Here is a 21,290-nt window from a genome sequence, read left to right on the forward strand (position 1 = left end):
GCTGAAAAGCATCTATGGATGAGTTTGTCAGTTCCAAATTGACTGAGTGGCAGCTACCGGGGCTGATTGAAAGGTAAGTCATCTTCATGCCTTCATTTTATGGGTATTGTTTTACAGTAGCTACTGTGCCTGCTATATGCTATAGACATAAGAAATGGCGGTGGGTCAGTCACTGTAGCTTGTACCAATACCCACATTTTTAACAGAGTGATCCATCATGTGATTCCAATATATATTGCTGTTATATCAGCCTGCGAGTCAAAAAGTTTGCTCACCACTGCTCTAGACAATGATGACAAACCCTCTATGGTACACATTATGATCCCAATTGGTAAAAAAAAATATGTTTGGGGTGTGTTTTTGTGTTTTAAAATAGACCAAGTAAACATAATTGAGCGTGGCGTCCTGCCGTGGTCTCGGTGACGCCGGAGGAGGAGGCGTGGCGTCCTGCCGTGGTCTCGGTGACGCCGGAGGAGGAGGCGTGGCGTCCTGCCGTGGTCTCGGTGACGCCGGAGGAGGAGGCGTGGCGTCCTGCCGTGGTCTCGGTGACGCCGGAGGAGGAGGCGTGGCGTCCTGCCGTGGTCTCGGTGACGCCGGAGGAGGAGGCGTGGCGTCCTGCCGTGGTCTCGGTGACGCCGGAGGAGGAGGGGCAGTCCCTCTGTCTTGGCTGGACTGTGGAACACAGGAAGAGTAATGTGAGTGCACCCAACTGTTCCCAATTAGCCCGTTCAGCTATGTGATGTTCCAAATAATAAGTGGTTGATGATCATTCCTCAACTTTCTGTGTTTTTGCCACTTTTGCTAGCTTTTTTTGAAACATGTTGTAGGCATCAAATTCCAAAGAAGCTAATATTTGCAAAAAATTACAAAGTTTACCTGTTTGAACATTAAGTAACTTGTCTTTGCAATGTATTCAATTGAATATAAATTGAACAGGATTTGCAAATCATTGTATTCTATTTTTATTTACGATTTACATAACATGCCAACTTCACTGGTTTTGTAGTAGAAATTAAATTAATAGATAGCAAATTATTGTCATGTATTTTTTTTATTGTACCTTTCTTAAAAGCAATTAATATATTTCTAGATCCAATCCCATATATCGTCTCAAGTATACGTATATATCGTGACACCCCTATTCATTACCATTCCAGTAATCCACTAATTACCACTCCAATATGTTGATTTTTTAAATCCTGGTTATTTCATGACTACGGGCTGTATAAACAACAGAAATCTGAATTAAAAGTTCTTCTATCAAATGGATAATTATCAATGGATAATTACACAATGTAAAAGTTACAGCGATATGAAAAGGTTTAACTCTTAACACTCATAATTACTGCACTTTCTGTAAATCCTATAAACTTCATTTCACTTCTCAAATATCGCTCTGTTTGTCTGCTATATGATATATTTAACTGAAATGGCTGATCCAACAACCAGTGATTTATAAAGGAAAATCTTATTTTACTATCCGGGGAGCCCAAACCACTGTATTTCATGAATGGCATTGATACACTAAATCATCATCATCATCACTGATTTGACATGAATTAAATTCCAAACAAAGCAGCTTGAAGATATCAAGTGTTGGCAATGTCCTGTTGATTTATAGCAATCAATGTTATAAATCCACAAAGTTTTTATGACAAACCGGGTCTTCTGGACAGTCTATGAGAGGAATTAATCGCTGAATATCTTAAGAATGCACTAGTTCTGGATTCTGCTTACCATCATGGCGACCAAACCGACGTAGGGCAAACGACGTCATGTAATGTGCCTTTGATTCACACAGTCCCCTTAATTATCCCACGGACATCGCAACGTCATGTTCTGACATCATGTCATATTTGCTAATAATATGAAATAGTATAAATATACGTAAGTTGTTTGTTTACGCCATACATCATTTGACTGTATTCCTTCTTCGGGCACGGACTCCATTTCCCACAATGCACTGCCGCAGAATCTCTTCTCGTGGTTTGTGTGTTAGATGTGAGGGTGTGTGCGAGTGGCGGAGTTGAGCATTTCCAGCATCCTTTCGCAGGCAGTGCGTATGTGTGTGTGTGTGTGTCTCATAGATACACTGGGTCCTTTTTGGAAAGATGTAACCGTGAAAATAAACGTTTTGGGCGTGAGCACGATGAGGCGATGAGGACAGGAAATGACTGCAGAGCTGGAGTTTGGGGCTCTCCTTTAGAGCATTTATTTAATTTCATTTTTAGTGAGATAATGCGGAATCCTTGTAGGCGTTAATTTTCAGCATTCAAGAAGATGAAGAAGCAGTTCAATCGGATGAGGCAGCTCGCCAACCAAACGGTGGGAAGGTAAGAAGGGGCTCATCTCTGTGTGCGCCATTCTGCAACCCCCAGTAAAGCCCCCCTTGCACTTCATTGCCTATTTAACCATTTCGTGCGGTGTTTATTAACACGATGGTGTTGTTATTAAATGCACGCCAGGATTAAATAAGCGCGTGTGCGTGGGGTCCATTGGTACAGGTTACCGCATTGGCAGCGTGTGGGAAGCGCACTGCCCCCACGCAGGCTCCCAGCCTGCCTGCCTGCCCACGGAAATGCGTACTATATGCACAAGAAGAGCAGGAACACATAAGATTGCTCTCCCATGCAAACAGAATGCATGCTTGTGGGGGGGTCATTTAGAGAGCACCAATGTAGAGCGGGCTGCGACATTAGAGCAAGTGCAGAGGAAAAGGCGCAATGTTTTCATTACGCAGTAATGTCAGCTGTTTGGAGGGGAACCACCCCCACTACCACCATGCGTGCAGCCTTGTCATAATTCCTAAAGGGCGTCTACTCCATCAAGCAATATTTTACTTCAATTTGGACTTTGCCTTTTTGCACATTATGACCTTTTTCCCACACCACTCACTTCTATTAAATATGTCGTCTCCTCAGTGTCACACCCAAAAGGTGCAGGTCAAAATTGATGGCAGTGTGTATGACTTGAGAATAAACACCTAGCATACATTTTGTGCTGTTTTTGAGTCATGCATGTGTGTGGGTGTGAATCTGACATGTGGTGATGAAGAGGCTTGTGAAAAAGAGGGAAAAAAGGGTGGGTCCTGGTTGTGTGTAGTGCCTGCAGCCTCCAGATTTATTTCAGGGTTCGGAGTCATAGCATGTTATAGAATACTATAGAATACTATGGAAGTGCATGTTCACAGGTCATAGTCTTCTGTTGCCTTTTGACCAATTAGGCCAGTAATTACCCCTAGTCCATTAGTGCGCTTTTAAGTATTGACTAAACATGAAGTACACTTGCACATTCCGTCTCTTTATGCTGCAGTGCACTTCTACACCAGTGCACATCACAGCAATAAATATTCATACAATAGCACTGGATATTCATGAGACATATTTACCATACATTAAATGTTTTGGATTGTAGCAGGTGTGTCTAAAGATATGTCTTCACCTCTGTTGACCTTGAGCTCCGCCCCTCCCTATGTCAGAAAGGGAAACATAAAATATTGTGAGATTTATTGAAACTGAGAGGATTGACAGTGAAAGGTTGACGTCCAAATGTCCTCTTGATGAGGGAGATAATGAATTTTCTCTGGGAATTCTAGTCTATTCTTAGGGAAGTGTTGATGATGTGAATGGCTTTTGCTGTTGTACACTGTAAAGGCGGACAGGGATACAGCATACAGTAGCTGTACAATCGCCACACACTAACTATACTTTCAGGCTAAGTGTCAAGTATACAAAAGCACTACAACTATTTCCTTTTTAAAAACTGTAATCATGTGTTTGGATGAACATTATTCAGAATATGTGTCTAAACATTAATGTAACAAAATAATTCAGTGTTTCATTTCATCTCACGCATCATTTAAGCACCTTTTTCCATTCGTCAGGGTGGGATGATGTCCCATGAAGACACTGTGAAACTATGATATCACAAGTCATTTGCTTCAGACTCGGCTATCGTCGTATTTTGTGTTAATAATAGTGCTTGTCTGTAAAATAAAACAAAAAAGCATTGACAAGTTTAAAGCAAACCTAATTGGATGTAGATAATGTCTTTCTGTGTTAGCCACACTTACTCTCTTGCTCAGCATTTTGAGAACTCAAAGTATCTTAAGTTCATCATGTTTTTAATTGCAAGTACGAAATCTTGATAATTTAAAAGGTTTTGCTATTGTACTCTTAATTATGATACCACCTCTGACCCGCTCCCAGCTAGATGAGCTCACGCTGTGTCTAAAAGGCTTTGCTACACATCTTAAAATAAAGCCTGGAGCTCTGCCAGCTAGAGACATGGGAGTTCCAATTTTGTTTTTCTTCAGTAAATAGGCTAACCCAGCATGATGTTGCTCTTAAAATGTGATTTGTAATGTTAGCAATGAAGCTCACCTAGCTCTGTTAGTGTTGCTAACATTTGTATCTTCCTGTCCCACTCCCTATTATGCTAATTTTTCCTGTATTGCGGTTCTACATGATAGCCAGCACACAAAGCCTTATGGTTCTTCCACAATATGCACTATTCAGCTGTATTTCTGAACGGTCTGTTTTAATGTATTCCACCCATGGCCCATTTCCAGACACGCCCACTCCGCTGTGTTTAGTCTAGCAAGTACGTAAAAGGAGTTCCGGTTTGTGCCGCTAGCTGCAAACGGTGTAGGAGTTAATAAACGGTGATTTATCTTATTAAAATTTCGGCTATTAACATACAGCCATATGTGTTGGATCCTGAATCCGATCTGAAAGTAGAGACTGGACAGTCCAAAGTTTCTCAAGAAAAGAGGTTGCATCAAGACGTTTCTCAATGGAAAGTGGCTTTAGCATTTTAGTATTTCCCTACAGCAGCGGTAACCAAATGTGGCCACTAATTGTGGTGGGAAATGGCTATTAGCAACATTCCTGTATACAAGCACATTTGCTTCATGACTTACACAAAATAAACAAAGTTGGGATAAATTGTTACTTAGGGCGTGCTCAGTCCACACAACCAAGTAACGTTGGAATGGCGTCGGCTAGTGCAGCTGCATACTGGTCCATGTTCACAAAACAGTCCAGAGTGAAATGCCATTGACAGACTAAAATCTATTCCTTCTGCTTCTGGAATCAGGAACCCCAACCACTTGTGCCTGACGGTGGTGTTGTTTGGAATTGTAAACAAATGTGTCTTTGCTAGCAAGTAAACAGAGTAGCAGAGCTTAGGGGGGGGTGGTGGAAGCAGAGCTTGGTGGAGGGCAGAGCGCTCATCTGCTTATAGGCACGCCCATATGAAGATGTCCACCCCTCTGTGACATCTCAAAAGGGGCAGTTTTATGACCGTTTTTGAAACCGAGTGTTTTGAGCAATCCCAAACTTCTTTCAGAGCTCACTTCCAAATGCGCAAACCTCATTATATGACACCTCATTATATGATCATTTAACACGAGAATACAACATTCTAACTACATTTATAGGTCAGAATAGTGGGAAAAAGCATAATAGGTCCCCCTTAATGTTATATATATATATATATATATATATATATATATATATATATATTTATGGCATATATACATATATATATAAACATATAAAAGTGCAGTTACAGTGTAACTAAGTATACAATAGAGCTTCTTGGAGCACACACAGGTGTGGACAAATACAGGTCATTAGCATTGAAGCTGCACACACAGATGGTGTACTTACTTAAAGCACTTTTCAATTCCAGTATAGAGCCTTGGACACCCATGCAAGACTGTGCATCCTGTGAGACATATAACGGCTTAGTCTGTTATGAGCCCTATGGATGCATTAGTACATTTTAAAGGGGAACTTTAATTTTGCCCATCATTCACACCTTTTCTGTCCATCCAAATGAGAGTGGACATGTTACGTGCTGTTGCTGTATATGTACGTATATTGTCACGAGCGGGCTTCACCCCCTCGTGACAGCTCTCTTAATTTCCTTCTTTGCCGCCGTTCTGGTTTCCATGCCCTTATTTTGTTAACCACTTCCTTTGGTGTTCTCTTCCGTTTTCCTTACCCCTGCGCTTTTCACACACCTGCTTCTAATTTCATTATCTCTATTTAGTTCAGGTGCGTGCTCTTTCTGTTGTGGTTTCATTGTGAATAGTCTTTGCTTTGTAGCGGTTGTTGTGTTTTCCTGCTGCTGCCATTTTCTGCATTAAATAACCTTTTATTTGCACTTTTGGTCTGGCTCTCTGCATCCTGGGGTCGTATCGCAACACCGTCAAGCGCAACCGTGACAGAATGAAACCACCAAACGACGACCTCGCGGAGAGCGACTTTTGGACCTGGCAGATCCTGAAGGCGATGGAAGAGGAGTGCACAAGGTTCACTCCGGAGGAACTGGAGGACATGGTGTGGGGGCCGGATGGCACGCTCGTACCCATGGCGTGGGTTCATCCGGGCCCCGTAGACGACACACCGGCCTGGCCGCGACACCGACGTACGTCTCGGCCGCCTCCAGCCAGGGCTCCACGGCGTCAAGAGGTGAAACCGCTCTCTTCCTCCTCGTCACGCCAAGCCAGGGCACAACCCTCAGCTCACGCCGACACTGAGTGCTGGCCCATCTCGCTGCTGCCGTTGACTCCCACGTCACGACTGCCCGCCGAGCCCCAGCTGCCCACCTCTTCGGCATCCCCGTTGCCTCCCATGCAACACGAAGAGGACCGCGGCGCACGTTCCCCTCCTGTGCCCAAGCCAAGCAGCCTCAAGGGTTCCCAAACCCCGGCTCCCGTGCCAAGCAGCGTGACAGCCCGGATTCCTCCTGTGCCCAAACCCCGCCTGAGGTCCCTTGTAGACCTGGTCCGGGCAGCTGAGCAGGCGGAACTAAAGACCCTCCTCCAGGTCCCCCTCCTCCCTTCCTCGGTTCCATGTCCAGCGGCATACGGCGTCTGGAATCCGCCTTCGGAAGGGAGGGCTAGTATGACCAGCAGTGCGTCGGAGGACGCACATCACTCCCTGTCCGAGAAGTGTGGGGATGATGCCCTCAGCTGGTCGCCTGAGGAGGAACAGCCCGCCAGACCGCCAGCGCAACTGTCCAGCCAAGACCGTGGGTCCGTTTCTTGTGTTCCGGTGCCCGCTATTCCACGGCGGGACGCCACGCCGCCGCCTCCTCCGGCGCCACCTCTTCCACGGCGGGACGCCACGCCGCCGCCTCCTCCGGCGCCACCTCTTCCACGGCGGGACGCCACGCCGCCGCCTCCTCCGGCGCCACCTCTTCCACAGCGGGACGCCACGCCGCCGCCTCCTCCGGCGCCACCTCTTCCACGGCAGGACGCCACGCCGCCGCCGCCTCCTCCGGCGCCACCTCTTCCACGGCGGGACGCCACGCCGTCGCCGCCTCCTCCGGCGCCACCTCTTCCACAGCGGGATGCCACGGCGCCGCCTCCTCCGGCGCCACCTCTTCCACGGCAGGACACCACGCCGCCGCCTCTTCCGGCGCCACCTCTTCCACGGCGGGACGCCACGCCGCCGCCTCTTCCGGCGCCACCTCTTCCACGGCAGGACGCCACGCCGCCGCCTCTTCCGGCGCCACCTCTTCCACGGCGGGCCTCCCCTGCCGGGTCCACCACCCTGGCCGACCTCCGGAGAGGTCCGGCCAGCAACCCACCTCCGGTCCCCCCGCCTCCCATCCCTCTTTGCCTGTGGAACTTTTGGGACGTCTGGGATCCGTCCTTGAGGGGGGGGTACTGTCACGAGCGGGCTTCACCCCCTCGTGACAGCTCTCTTAATTTCCTTCTTTGCCGCCGTTCTGGTTTCCATGCCCTTATTTTGTTAACCACTTCCTTTGGTGTTCTCTTCCGTTTTCCTTACCCCTGCACTTTTCACACACCTTCTAATTTCATTATCTCTATTTAGTTCAGGTGCGTGCTCTTTCTGTTGTGGTTTCATTGTGAATAGTCTTTGCTTTGTAGCGGTTGTTGTGTTTTCCTGCTGCTGCCATTTTCTGCATTAAATAACCTTTTATTTGCACTTTTGGTCTGGCTCTCTGCATCCTGGGGTCGTATCGCAACACCGTCAAGCGCAACAGTGACATATATGCTGCTGGTGTTGACGGAACTAGCATAAGTTCCATTAGTGTTTTAAATCATCAAAATAGGGCGAGATACTGCAACATTACATGTTATGACTGTACTTGTTAATGCATGATCACAGCATCTATATCAACTTATGCAAGGTTGTTAGTTTTTTTTAGAGGGCTTCGTAGCCGATATAGTAGGTGTGTTCCAATGACATGCATTGTTAGCTCCCTCATTAACTCATTTTCTCATGTTGTAATGCATAGAAAAGGAAATGTGTGTTCATGTTTCATGTTCCCTTTAAAGACCTCTAGTGTACTCATATTGCTGACAGTCCTGTGTCACTTAATATCAGTAAAAATATCAGTGCCCAAGTGATGCATGGCCTCACTCTTTTTATGAACTTTGTCTTTCCCTGGCAGAATTGACGGAGGTGATTTCCCAAGAATTCATTATATTGCTCCATTTTGTAATTACTGAAATTTAGGCTTGTGCTTATTCAAGCTTAAAACCAACATTTACAGGGCTCTACATTAAAAACAAAAATTACTTGCCCATGGGGAATCCTTAAGGTGAGAACTACTTGCCCGAACTTGCCCCATGTAAAATGAAAAGATTGCCATAATGATATCATCTAATTTTTGTGGCATCACATGAGAATCTCAAATAAAGATTAAATGATTATCATTTCTTGTGGTTGTTTTCCTACAAAGATCGTGACGCTGCATGGAAATCTGGATTGCCAAGAGACTTCGAGGCACTTTGCCTTGATAAATAAAAGTACATTCATGATTGAATAAACATTGTGCTTAAAAAAAAATGTGGAGATATATGTGAACATGGCATGCCATACTACCTTACACAGCGTAGTCCTAGTAAGCAGTGATAATTATAAGTTGTGCACCACAATGAAACATTATTGAATAGACACATTTGTGTACTAGTAAAGTGTTTTAATCCAGAAAAAAATGCTCAATGGTCAAACAATAATTTGTGAAGCAAAGGTGAGAAAAATACACAGAGAAATGGAAGCGCTAGATTTTGTAGCTTGTGCAAAATCAGCACTTGGTATTGGATCTAATCGGTGGTGTTTCATTGTGACCACTTCAAATTGTCACAGCAATGTGATTCACTCACCTGTGCCATCATTTGATTGGCTGCCGCTAATAAAATACTTGTTTAGGAGGCACATGATAGATGTTTTCGTAGTCAAAGGATCGCTGATTGGTTGATCGCGAACAAGAACGGGTGTGGGTAAAACGCGGACTGTGGATTACGGACCGCGGTCTAAATAAACGATTCCGATTGGTCCATTTCAAGATTTGCAAGGATTGGTTTGCAAAATATCACCGGAATTACGCAGTCCGTGTTTTACCAACACCCAACAAGAACCGCGTTTAAAAAAACTCTTCGCAGTATGGCATGCCAAAGTGCACTTGCCCGACAGGAATTTCACTGATTGGATTTACTTGCCCGAATTTTGTTTTAACTTGCCCCGGGCCATTGGTACATCGTTATTGTCGAGCCCTGATTTAGAGAGGGGGAGCTTTTAACCTTCTTGTTGCACCTATACTGTTGCAGCAGTTAAATTAGACAGATGTGTGTTTGGAGTGTTTTGTCATAGAATGATGGAGTTTTAAACCTTCCTGCTTCTTTTTGGCATGTAGCGTTGAGTAACTGCTATTTAGTCAGAGCTTGAAGGTCTTTTGGTATCAGGGGGTGTGTGTAAGAAGGGTATCAGGTGTGCTGTGTCAGCATCTCACCAGCCATCCAAGGCTACTGCTGCTGCTGCCTCCCAGGGTGACATCCATGTCATGTGATCACCCGTTTGACCAATGGCCTCTGTGGAGCAATGCTGAATGCCTGAGGATGTGCAGCCATGCATGCACTACAGCGTAAAGGAGATACATGAGGGTACAGTGGGAGAGGCAGTGCGCAAATTATTTCTGGCCTGCTTTTGTGCTCTCTACCCAACTGTAACTTTTTGAACACTTCCAATTTAGCTGAAGCAGGAGTTTGGAACCTTTTCTGTATTTTTTTTTACACTGAATACAGCTTAACGCATGCATTTTTAGATCATCAATCAATTTTCCTCTTCCAACATGACTATGCACCAGTGCACAAAGCAAGGTCCATAAAGACATGGATGACAGAGTCTGGTGTGGATGAACCTGACTGGCCTGCACAGAGTCCTGACCTGAACCCTATAGAACACCTTTGGGATGAATTAGAGCGGAGACTTAGCGCCAGGCCTTCTCCACCAACATCAATGTATGACTTCACCAATGTGTTTTTTGAAGAATGGTCAAAAATTCCGATAAATACACTCCTCAACCTTGTGGACAGCCTTCCCAGAAGAGTTGAAGCCAAAGCTGCAAAAGTTGAAGTTGAAAAAGGTGGGCCGACATCATATTGAACCCTATGGGTTAGGAATGGGATGGCACTTACGTAAGTTCATATGTGAGTCACAGCAGGTGAACAAATACTTTTGGTCATATAGTGTATGTCAATAGGGCCATATGGCAAGCCAAATAAAGAAAATGTTGTTCATTATCAACTCCTATAAAGTTAGCGGCACAAACTGTGTGACCAACCACAGCAGAGTATCCATGCTTGGTGGCGGGCTGTGGGTCGAATACATTAAAACAGACCGCTTTTGCAGGAACCACAAAATCCAAAGAAATACCACTGAATAGGTGCAGATTCTGGAAGAACTACAACGCTGTACTGGCTATCGTGTGTAGCTCCACAAATGCGATCTCTGGCTTTCCGCTCTTCACTATTGCTAAAAAAATGGCAAATCTGGCCATCCACAGAAATGCTGCTGATTAGCTTGAACTTTGGACAGTTGACATGCCGGTCTTCTTCCGGCTGTCCCTTGCTTGACATATAGATGCACTTGTAGCATGGCGTGTGTCAAAGTCCCGCTTAATATTTGACCATTTCATCGATGAAATGTTCTCACTGCATATTAGACACACCGCCAAACCTGCTCTCCCCATTCATGCTGAAATGTACAGTACTTTTCGCCATTCTGTTTGTCAGTCAGCTAGCTAATTCTGTAACGCAATTTTTGCGTTACTGACTGACTAAAGGCGGATGTTTACTTCTTGAGTCGTAGGCTACCGCATTATCGCAATTATAATGGTGTTTTGGCGTCTGACCAGGAAAAAGGATAGTTGGCATTGGCTATAGCCATACACATTGTGGTACAAAATGAATAAATGGATTTAAAATTAATTGTAATGTTTTATGTTTTGAACATTATGACCAAGTGGTTAGCGCGTTTGCCACACAGCTAGGAGACCCGGGTTCGTTCCCAGCTTGGGAATCTCTGTGTGGAGTTTGCATGCTATCACTGTGTGTGCGTGGGTCTTCTCCAGGGACTTCGGCTTCCTCCCACATTCCAAAAACATGTTAGGTTAATTGCTGACTCCAAATTGTCCATAGGTATGAACGTGAGTGTGAATGGTTGTTTGTCTATATGTGCACTGTGATTGGCTGGTGACCAGTCCAGGGTGTGCCCCGCCTCTCGCCCAAAGACAGCTGGGATAGGCTCCAGCAAGGCCGCAACCCTTGTGAGGATAAACGGTAGAAAATGAATGAATTGAATGAATTAGGGATCGACCCATATGTTTTTTTTTCGGGCCGATGCCGATACCGATTTTTTACCATCACCCTTAGCCGATGGCCGATTTTGCTTAGGCCGATATTTGTGGCCGATACTGCTTTCGCACCCTCAATTTACATGAAAAAATGATGAATATTATAGGTCTCAAGTTCAAACAAATATTTATTGAAATGTAAATCCTGAACACAGTAGGATTCAGCTTTCCGAAACATACATTTAAACGGCATCAACTTTAAAAGGAATAAATATTCAACCATGTGCAAAACATTTCTGTCATAGTTGAAGTTTTATCTAGCATCGATGTGATGACTGCTCCTCCGCCTCCACACACACAAACACATCACACTGACACAATTTAGTACGAGATATAAAACATTTCTCTCATCATTAAAGTTCGTGTTGTGCACGCTAAAGACCTCTGATAGCAGACACGGCTGCTCCAATTCGTTCTGTGTGTGTGTGTGCGTGCATGCTTGGAGAGAGCGCACACTCATAATGCGACACGCATTTAACTTCAGCCCGGCGTTCGCTGAATGAAACTCCTACACCATGGGACTGAATTGACAATGTTGACATTAAAACGGTGTTGGTAACAGCTGTACATATTAGCCTCCAACTACATCAACAGCTCCCTAATTACAACGGTAGGCACATTTAAAGACGAAGCATTCAGCTAGGGCTGGGTTAAACGATTATTACCATAATCGATTAATCTAGAAAATAGTTTTTGATAATAATTAATCCCTGAAAGTCCCTGATTAGTCCCAGAAAACATAAACCACAAACACATGCACAGGTTCATAAAAATATATACAGTAAAGTCTCGTTATATCGATATTCTCGGGAGTCGGAAAAAATACCGATATAACCGGACTATCCATATATCCGATCCTGCGCCGAACTGCATTAAAAGTGGGCAATACTATAGAACAATGTCGAGCAGCTTAAATCAATCTTTGCTTAAGGATTTCAATACCAAAAAAGAACACGGCGAATGGCTGCTTCCAGTCAACTTTATTCTTCACACCAGAGCACAGCACACACACCGATTCCCGCACTTCCTGGTTCACAGGTCATGCTCAACCCGCCCCACATAGCTGGCCAAACACATGCCTGCAACAGAAGAACCAACTGCGTTCGTGGTTTCTCTCGTGTGTATAGATTCTATACAGGCATGTGTTTGGCCAGCTATGTGGGGCGGGTTGAGCATGACCTGTGAACCAGGAAGTGCGGGAATCGGTGTGTGTGCTGCGCTCTGGTGGTGGAAGTGTGAAAAATAAAGTTGACTGGAAGCAGCCGTTCGCCGTGTTCTTTTTTGGTATTGAAATCCTTAAGCAAAGATTGATTTAAGCTGCTTTTGTATCGATATAAGCAGACCAAATTGGCTGGCGGGAGATGAAAAGGGCATCGTAGTAACCGGATTATCATAATAACCGGGTATCGTACTAACGGAACTAATTATATCATAAAAGACTAGAAATTTGCCGGGAAATGAAAATAGTATCGTAATAAGTAGTAAAAACCATTGACCAATTCTTAAACGTATCCGCTCCCCAAACATTATCCAAGTTGTACATTCTTTTGTCAAAGTGTGACAACACCGTTGGGGTTCCAGTCTCCAAATGGAACCTAGATTTATCTACAAGCTGTGACCCTGAGTTCTGGAAGCAAATATGCCTTAATTCGTCCCGTTTAATAAAAAATCCCAACCTACAGTTGGTTCAGTTCAAAACCATTCATAGAGTACACTACACAGGGCAGAGAATGTTTAAAATGGGTCTAACCGACTCTAACATCTGTGTACACTGCCCAGATCATGTAGTAGATGATTATTTACACTCCATGTGGGCATGTGCCCCCATTAGTAATTTCTGGCAAGCAGTGTGCGAGGACCTTTCTTTGGCACTTGGGACCTCTATTCCTTCCTCACCTGTATTATGCTTGTTGGGTGATCTTTCTACAGTCAACGTAGAAACAAATCACACACAACTCCTCATCACAGCGTTAAGCATTGCCAAAAAAACCATTCATACCAATTGGAAATCCAAAAAAAAACTGAACATAGCCTTTTACAAAAATCTTCTGTTAGATCATATAGCAATTGAGAGAATGTCTGCTGAATCCAAAGAACAACTGTCAGAATTTCAATCTATATGGGCTCCAATAATTAATCTCTTAAACTAATCTCTTAATCTAATTCTCGAAGGGCTGAGTGTGCCTGTCTCTGCCCCTGGCGGTCCCGTTCCTCTGGCTTGGGGCATGGTCTTGGTCGCCGGGTTGCCCTGGCGTCTGGGGGGTGGGCGGGTGGGTGCCGTGTATGTCTGTCCCTTCTTGCTGGGCTGACCCCCTGGAGGTTCTGGTGGGGGTTGGTGGGGGGCTGTCCGGATCTGGGGATGGGGCGTGGGTGGGGTGGTGGTGGTCGTCCCGGGGGTGGTGCAGGCCGTCCCTCGGGGTGGTGGGTAGACGGGGAGCCGCATCCTGTGGGTGGTGGGCGCCTGCTGCTGCTGGGGGGGGCCTGTGTGCGTCCGGTGGCGCTGGTTCCTCCACGGCCTCCCTCGCCCCTGGGGGTGGGCCGGGTTTGCCCTGGGTGCTCTGGCTTGGGTACTGTGTGGGACCGTGGGGTGTAGGCATGGGAGGCTTTGGCCCTGCCCTTGGTGTGGGCACGGGTGGTTATACCCTGCTGCCCTTGCAGAGCCTTCCCCCTTAGGTATGTATATGGCTATATATGTGTGTGTGTGTAGGTATGCATGTATATATTTATTATTATCATATCTAAAATAGCTAAAAGATCTAAATTATTAGAAAATATATAAAAATTATTATATATTAAGTATCAATAGTAGTATCATTATTATACATACATAACTATTATCAATAAATATTATTATTATTATTACTATTATTATTATTATTACCATTATTATTATTATTACTATTATTGTTATTATTATTATTACTATTATTATTATGATTACTATTATTATTATTATCAATTACTTTACTTTATTTTTATTTATTATTTTTATTCTCAATTTTTATTTTTGTGTATGGTAGGCATGTGTGAGTTATGGGGACTGTGTGCTATCGTCCCTCTGGCTGTGGCTGTTTCCCGGGTGGGGCGCCTGGTAAGCTCATACGGGAGAGGGGGTCTCGTTTGTGCAGCTTGGGCTCTGGGTGGGGAGGTGCGGTGCTGGGGTGGGGCATTACCTGCTTCTCTCCCTTTGGTAAGGGGGTGGCTGGGTTGTGGTGGATGTGGGGCGGGCAGGTGGGGGGGCTGGCTGGCTAGCGGTTGGGGTGGTGCCCTGCGCGGCGCGGGCCGGGATTAGTGGGGGGCTTGCTTGGGAGGCGGGGTGGAGGGCTCTGGGTTGTGGGGGGGCCTCGACCAAGGGTTGGGGGGTGGGACTGGCCGGTGGCTCACGGGCGGCCCCTGCTATTTGCCGGTGTCTGGTTGGCCCCTTCTGTCTCCGGTCTGGTGGCGGTCTTCCCGCCTCCGGGGTGTCCTACTCAGTGGGTCCGTGGGTGGATGGGAGATGTGGTGGAGACGGGTCGGCGCTGTGGCGGAGGGTGGGACTGGGGGGGGCATTCACTTTTTGCGGCTGTTGGGGTGTCATTTACCTGGTGGGCTCTGCTGCCTGGTGTGTGTGTCTCTGTCCCGCCCTGGCACTCTTGGCTCAAGTGCCCGGGGGGCGGGGTTGGGCTCTTCCCCATGCGGGTCCCGGTTCTCCTGCGGTCTCTGTGTCACTCCCTGGGCTGCCATGGTGACGGATGTGTTGCCGGGGCGCGGTTCCTGCTGTTCTGGTGGTTGTAGGAGTTGCCTCGGGGCGTGTGGTTTGTCCGCGGCTCCTGGTGGTCCGGGGGTGGCGTAGCTGGCACAATCTCTGGTGGGGCCCTCCGGGGGGGAGCTGGCAGGCCGGACTGGCTGCCACGATGGGCTGGGTGGGGCTCGTGGTTGGTCCTGTGGCCCAGGGCTTGCTCCGGGCGGCTGGCTTGCCCGGCTCGGTTGGTCGGTAGTGCGGGGTGGGCGTGTGTGGGGCCCCGGTCCTCCCTGCTGCACTGCACCACCTCACATACATGTAGGACTTTGGGGGGTGGCCTACAACTGGTTATGCCGGGGGCGAAGGGTTTCCTTGCGGATGCCCTTTTGTCCTCGGCATTCCTCTGGCTTGGTCACCCTTCAATTTTAACCGCACCTTAGACACTCAGTTCTGGGGGGGATCTGGGCAGGCATGGGACCCACCATTGCTCAGCTTCCCTCCACACACACACATACACATACACCACACACATAGGTCAGCCATATGGGGCAGGCCTATTTTTAATTGCACAATCTACACAATACCATCATCACACACACAGGTGTAGCGGGCTGGACCGGAGAGCCTTCTGCCTACCCCCGCGATTGGCCCGCTGGCTTGGCGGCTCGCTCGGGGTGCCTTGGGCTGCAGGATAGTTTGGTCTGGTCTGCCTGGCCTTCCCGGGGGCCCCGCTGGAACCAGCTGACGCCGGGGCTTGCCCTAGGGTCATGGTTGGCGCTACCTCCCTGGGTCTGTAGTGGGTCGCGGGCACAAACGTGCCCTTGGGGGGGCGTTCGCTGGCCTCCAGGCGGTGGGGTCCGCGCTGCTGGTGGCCTGAAGTCTACGGTGGTGGCCTGGGGTTTTTGCGCTGTGGTGGCTGCTGCGGGGACCGGGCTGTGTGTTGGGAGGGGGCCTGATCCTGCTCATGGGGACGGGGGCCTGGGTGGCGTGTGAGGATGGGGAGCATGCTCCTTGGAGTGGGGCCTGCTGGGCGTTTGGGTGTCTGCTGCCACTGGTCCTATGCTCTGCTGCATCGCTGTCCCTGTCTTTGGCCATCCCCAATCTTGCCTTAGGGCTCGTCGGGCATGGTTCTCCGGTACGTGGGTGGAGCGCTGCTGGTTCTGGGGGCGAGGGGCGGTTGGCCCTCCCGGTGGATGGTGGGGTCCGTCGGTGGCCTTGCGGCTACCTCCTCGGCTCTGGTGCCTGGCCTCCCCATGACTTGGAGCTATGGCTCTCCCTCACGGGGGTGAGCTGCCCGGCGGGTGTCGGCCGGCGCGGTGGAGCGCCTCACCACTCGCCTGCTCGCCCCCTCCGCTTGCTCATGTGCGGGCCTTCTCCCCTCGCCCGCTCCTTTGTCTGCCACACTGCCGTAGCCCTGATGCCGTGGTCGAGGGGAGTCTGGGGGTGCTGTGCTTGGCGGTCCGTACCTCCCTGGGCTCGGGGCCTGGTTGTGGGTCTGGGACCCCTGGGTCCCCCGCCCTGTGATGCCCCGGACGCCCCACCCGGGGACGTCCACAGTGTGTGCTTGCATGTGTGTGTATTGAGTGGATGGGGTGTGCGCGTGTGTCTGAGATTATTTTATGTATTTATTTTTTAAATACTTAGATAAATAATGATTAGTTTTATTATAATTATATATATATATATGTGTGTGTGTGTGTGTGTATAGGGCCATATAGATATACGGGGGGGGGCTCTGCGGGGGTCTTGTGCAGGGCGTTCCATCTATACCGCCCGGTCCTCCATGGGGCAGTGTGCCCGGGCCTCTCCTGTCCTGGCCGGGGCGGTCCTATGTCGGTGGTCAGGCCTGGGGTTACCTGGGGCGGGCCGGGTTCTGCTTCCTGGGGGTGTGTGGGGGGCGGTGCCTCCGGCCGTGGACGGGCTCCCTTCCGGCTGGCGGGGGCACTCCTGTGCCCACGGGTGTGTGGCCTTCGATGCCCTTCTGCCCTAGTGGGGTATGGTCTCCCGCTGGTCTCGGGGGTGCGGCTCTCCTCCGGCCTGCTGGCGCCCTGTTGCCGGTTGGGATTGCTCCTCTATGGCCTCTTGCTGGTCTCTTCGGGGAGTTGCTTTGGGGGCGGGTCTTGGGGAGTCGGCCCTGGCTTTGCCCACACCCACGGGGCCGGAGGATCTCTGGCGGTGGGGGCTTGGCCTGGCTGCACGGGGCGGGGCTTGCTGGGTGGTAGAAGGCAGTCTCTCTCCTTTTGTCATTCTCAGTGACAATTACACATTCACACACTCGCATTCACATACACAACACACCTCCATATGGACACTCACAGCACATGGGTGCTTCTCTGTACAATCTACCATTTTATCCCTGATGTTTATATGCTATTGGTATGCTATTATTACAGTAATAATGATGTCAAGCAGTGAGATTTTAATTACTGTAATCGTATGGCTGTAATTGTTTACTATCATGGTTCATGTCTTTATTGTTACTATTGCTACTGGTAAGTTGAACTGTTTCATTTCACTGATATCATCTCCATTATGACCCTTAGTCATCATTGACATTTAACTGTTCTGTTTGTCACTGGGAATTCTTGTTGCTGCTGTTTTTGTCTCTCCCTCTACTGCCCCCCCCACCCCACCTTTCTCTTCTTCTTTTCTGTTCTTCTTCTTGCTCCGGTCCAGTCGCTCCAAATGGCATAACAAAAACATCAAATAACGGCAAATAAAATTTCATGGTACAGGGAAGTTGTAGCCAACACCTTTCTGAACACAGGGCAAATCTGTCTAGCATGTAAGGGCATTTAGATCAACAATACTATATGCCCCAATAGCTGGACGGGACAAAAAAAAAAAATAAAATAAAAAAAAAAAAGTAGTCATTTGTTATAACCGATATCGATATAACGAGACTTTACTGTATTTCTAAATGATCTGCCCATATCAATAAAGTATAATAACATGAATAATACTAGTAACAATAATAATAATATAAATAAAACTATACCATGTATTTGAGGAGTGTGTGTCTGTGTCAGTTAAAAAAAGTGTCAGCAAGACGCCAGTGTGTGAGGAGTGTGTTTTTGTTTGGGCACATGCTCTGTGTGTGCGAGGCTGGAGCACAAGTTACGTGGTGCGGTTTGGATGAATGACGGGGTTAATCATTGCAAACAAGGAAATTAAAAAAAAGTTGAAAACGTACGGCATCTTCTCCTCACAAGCAGCTCCTGTGTGCTTCCTCAATAGGTGCTGGTGCATCGCCGTCGTGCTTTTGTGATATGCCATCTCAATTTTGCATAGGTCACAAACCATCACATCATTACCTTTTGGCGTGAAGTATTCCCATAGTTTGGATACTCTGGATACTCGATCTTTTCTTCTAGCCGGACTCACTGAAACTTGTTGCCGTGGCCGCCGCCATGTTTTGATTCTGAGTAGTGGTGTGGCGTTAGTGAACGAATGGGTCAAAAGAACTAGTTCTTTTTTGCGTACAAATGAACCGTCCATAAAATACCCGTTCAGTCTGCCGGCCGTTTTGTTCATGACCGACACAGCACTAGTTGGTGAGCTGTTGAGTCGGAAAGAACGTCAACATGAGTGAACGGACTGACTAGACACGACTGACCGGGGGAGATCACAGGCTAATGACCAACTGACCAATCTTTTTACTGAATGAAGCAGAATGATCCTGAAGCGGAATGTTCACTGAAATGAATGTTTTTTTCCACCACGAATTCTGAGTGAAGGCGCATCAACATGCAGTTCTTGTGTCAACGTATTTTTTGTGTCGATGTCATCGATGACCTAAGCATCAAAGCTGCCCGGCGGATGCCTGTCTGTAAATCATGCGGCGGAAAAAAACATCGGCGAACACACACGCGTATCGCCCGATACCGATTCAAGTAAAGAACGCAAATATCGGCCTGACCGATGTATCGGCCGATCCTTAGAATGAATGAATGCATTAGGGAACACTAATTCCATTCAATGTAAAGGTTTCTTCCTCTGCATGTTCAAACATTTTGTGGAGATATGTTCAGTAGTTTGTGCCAGATTTTGCCCGATTTTTTTTTCGACATGTGGTGTATGGCTTTGGTATGAGCTTCAGGCAAATTGATTAACTTTTGATTAGGTTCTGAATCCTGAACTCTGGGCCTGATCCCAAGTAAGTTGTGGTCTGCCAATAAGTGCCGTTCTAGTTGTCGTTTTGCCTTGCAGTGGTTGAGCTGTTGCCTTTGTGACTCAGCTTTTGTACTTTAGTAGATTTGCATTTTATTTTTTTGTCACTTTGAATTTTAGATGTATTTTTGCCCGCCCTCATTCAATACAGGAAGAGACAGCACGCTTTCACTTAACCTGTTTCTCCAGTCCCCAACTCACTGGCCTATATAGGTTCTCTGTGGCAACGCAACACATTCTTCCACATTCTTCCATTCTTTATGTGTTTTCACACATAAACCCCATCTGCCTGTGAGTATTCTCATTTATCCGGGTCATTATATACACAGGCATTCAATCGATGGCAACTGGACTGTTCAGGTTGTCTTAGAAGATATTTCACCTCTCATCCGAGCAGGCTTCATCAGTTCATGCTGAAAGACTAGGTGGGTGACTAGGTGACTAGGTGACTTGTGCATGTCCACCCACAAGAGGATAGGACAGCTGTGTCCAGACTAGTAGCTACACTAGAGTTCTATCTATCTAGTACATCTCTACACTAGAGCTGTCATGTATACTAGTAGCTAGACTTCAGTCGGTCTATCTAATGCATTGACTGATTGAATTGCCTTAAGAATGAACCCCTTTTTTTCTCCAACACCACATCTTCATGCACTCGCCTGTGTGACAACAGTGTATCGAAATAGCTTCCCCACCTTCCTCTTGCTTTTAGGATTACGCTCACCACCACTGAACAATGCTGTTATCAGAAAATGGCAGCCATTTGAGGGCTAGCTGTATAGTCGGAGATGCTTTTTTCTCTCGTGTTGGCTTTGCATGCATACAGTGCATCCGGAAAGTATTCACAGCGCTTCACTTTTTCTACATTTTGTCATGTTACAGCCTCATTCCAAACTGAATTAAATTAATCTCTTACCTCAAAATTCTACACAAAATACTCTATTATGACAATGTGAAAAATGTTTTTTTTGACATGTTTTGAATTTATTAAAAATAGAAAACAAAAAAATCACATTTACATAAGTATTCACAGCCTTTGCCATGAAGCTCAAAATTGAGCTCAGGTGCTTCTTTTTTCCACTGATCATCCTTGAGATCTTTCTACAGCTTAATTGGAGTCCACCTGCAGTAAATTCAGTTGATTGGACATGATTTGGAAATATAATAACTGTCTATATAAGGTCCCACAGTTGACTGTGCATGTCAGAGCACAAACACCAAGCATGAAGTCAAAAGAACTGTCTGTAGACCTGCGAGACAGGATTGTCTTGAGGCACAAATCTGGGGAAAGATACAGAAAAATTTCTGCTGCTTTGAAGGTCCCAATGAGCACAGTGGCCTCCATTATTCGTAAATGGAAGACGTTTGGAACCACCAGGACTCTTCCTAGAGCTGGCCGGCCTTCTAAACTGAGCGATCGGGGAAGAAGGGCCTTAGTCAGGGAGGTGACCAAGGCCCCGATGGTCACTCTGTCAGAGCTCCAGCGTTCCTCTGTGGAGAGAGGAGAGCCTTCCAGAAGGACAACCATCTCTGCAGCAATCCACCAATCAGGCCTGTATGGTAGAGTGGCCAGACGAAAGCCACTCCTTAGTAAAAGGAACATGGCAGCCCGTCTGGAATTTGCCAAAAAGCACCTGAATGACTCTCAGACCATGAGAAACAAAATTCTCTGGTCTGATGAGACAAAGATTGAACTCTTTGGTGTGAATGCCAGGCGCCATGT

At 47.0% G+C, this 21,290-nt stretch overlaps 1 protein-coding gene across 7 annotated transcripts in view; it reads left to right on the forward strand.

Annotated features, from left to right (window-relative positions):
* The first annotated feature begins 1,982 nt into the window (after positions 1-1,982).
* Positions 1,983-21,290, forward strand: part of arhgap44a (Rho GTPase activating protein 44a) — an 80,232-nt gene continuing 60,924 nt past the window's right edge. For 6 of the 7 annotated variants that reach the window (XM_058049664.2, XM_058049669.2, XM_058049666.2 and 3 more), the window contains exon 1: positions 1,983-2,333. In XM_058049664.2, the coding sequence (XP_057905647.2) occupies positions 2,281-2,333 (53 nt within the window). In that variant the 5' untranslated portion in view covers positions 1,983-2,280. The remainder of the gene's footprint in view (positions 2,334-21,290) is intronic. The other variant, XM_058049670.2, reaches the window with a different exon arrangement.

The sequence above is a fragment of the Doryrhamphus excisus genome, linkage group LG16 (assembly GCF_037039965.1).
Source record: "Doryrhamphus excisus strain RoL-2023G ecotype Guam linkage group LG16, RoL_Dexc_Guam_v1.1, whole genome shotgun sequence".
NCBI lineage: Eukaryota > Metazoa > Chordata > Actinopteri > Syngnathiformes > Syngnathidae > Doryrhamphus > Doryrhamphus excisus.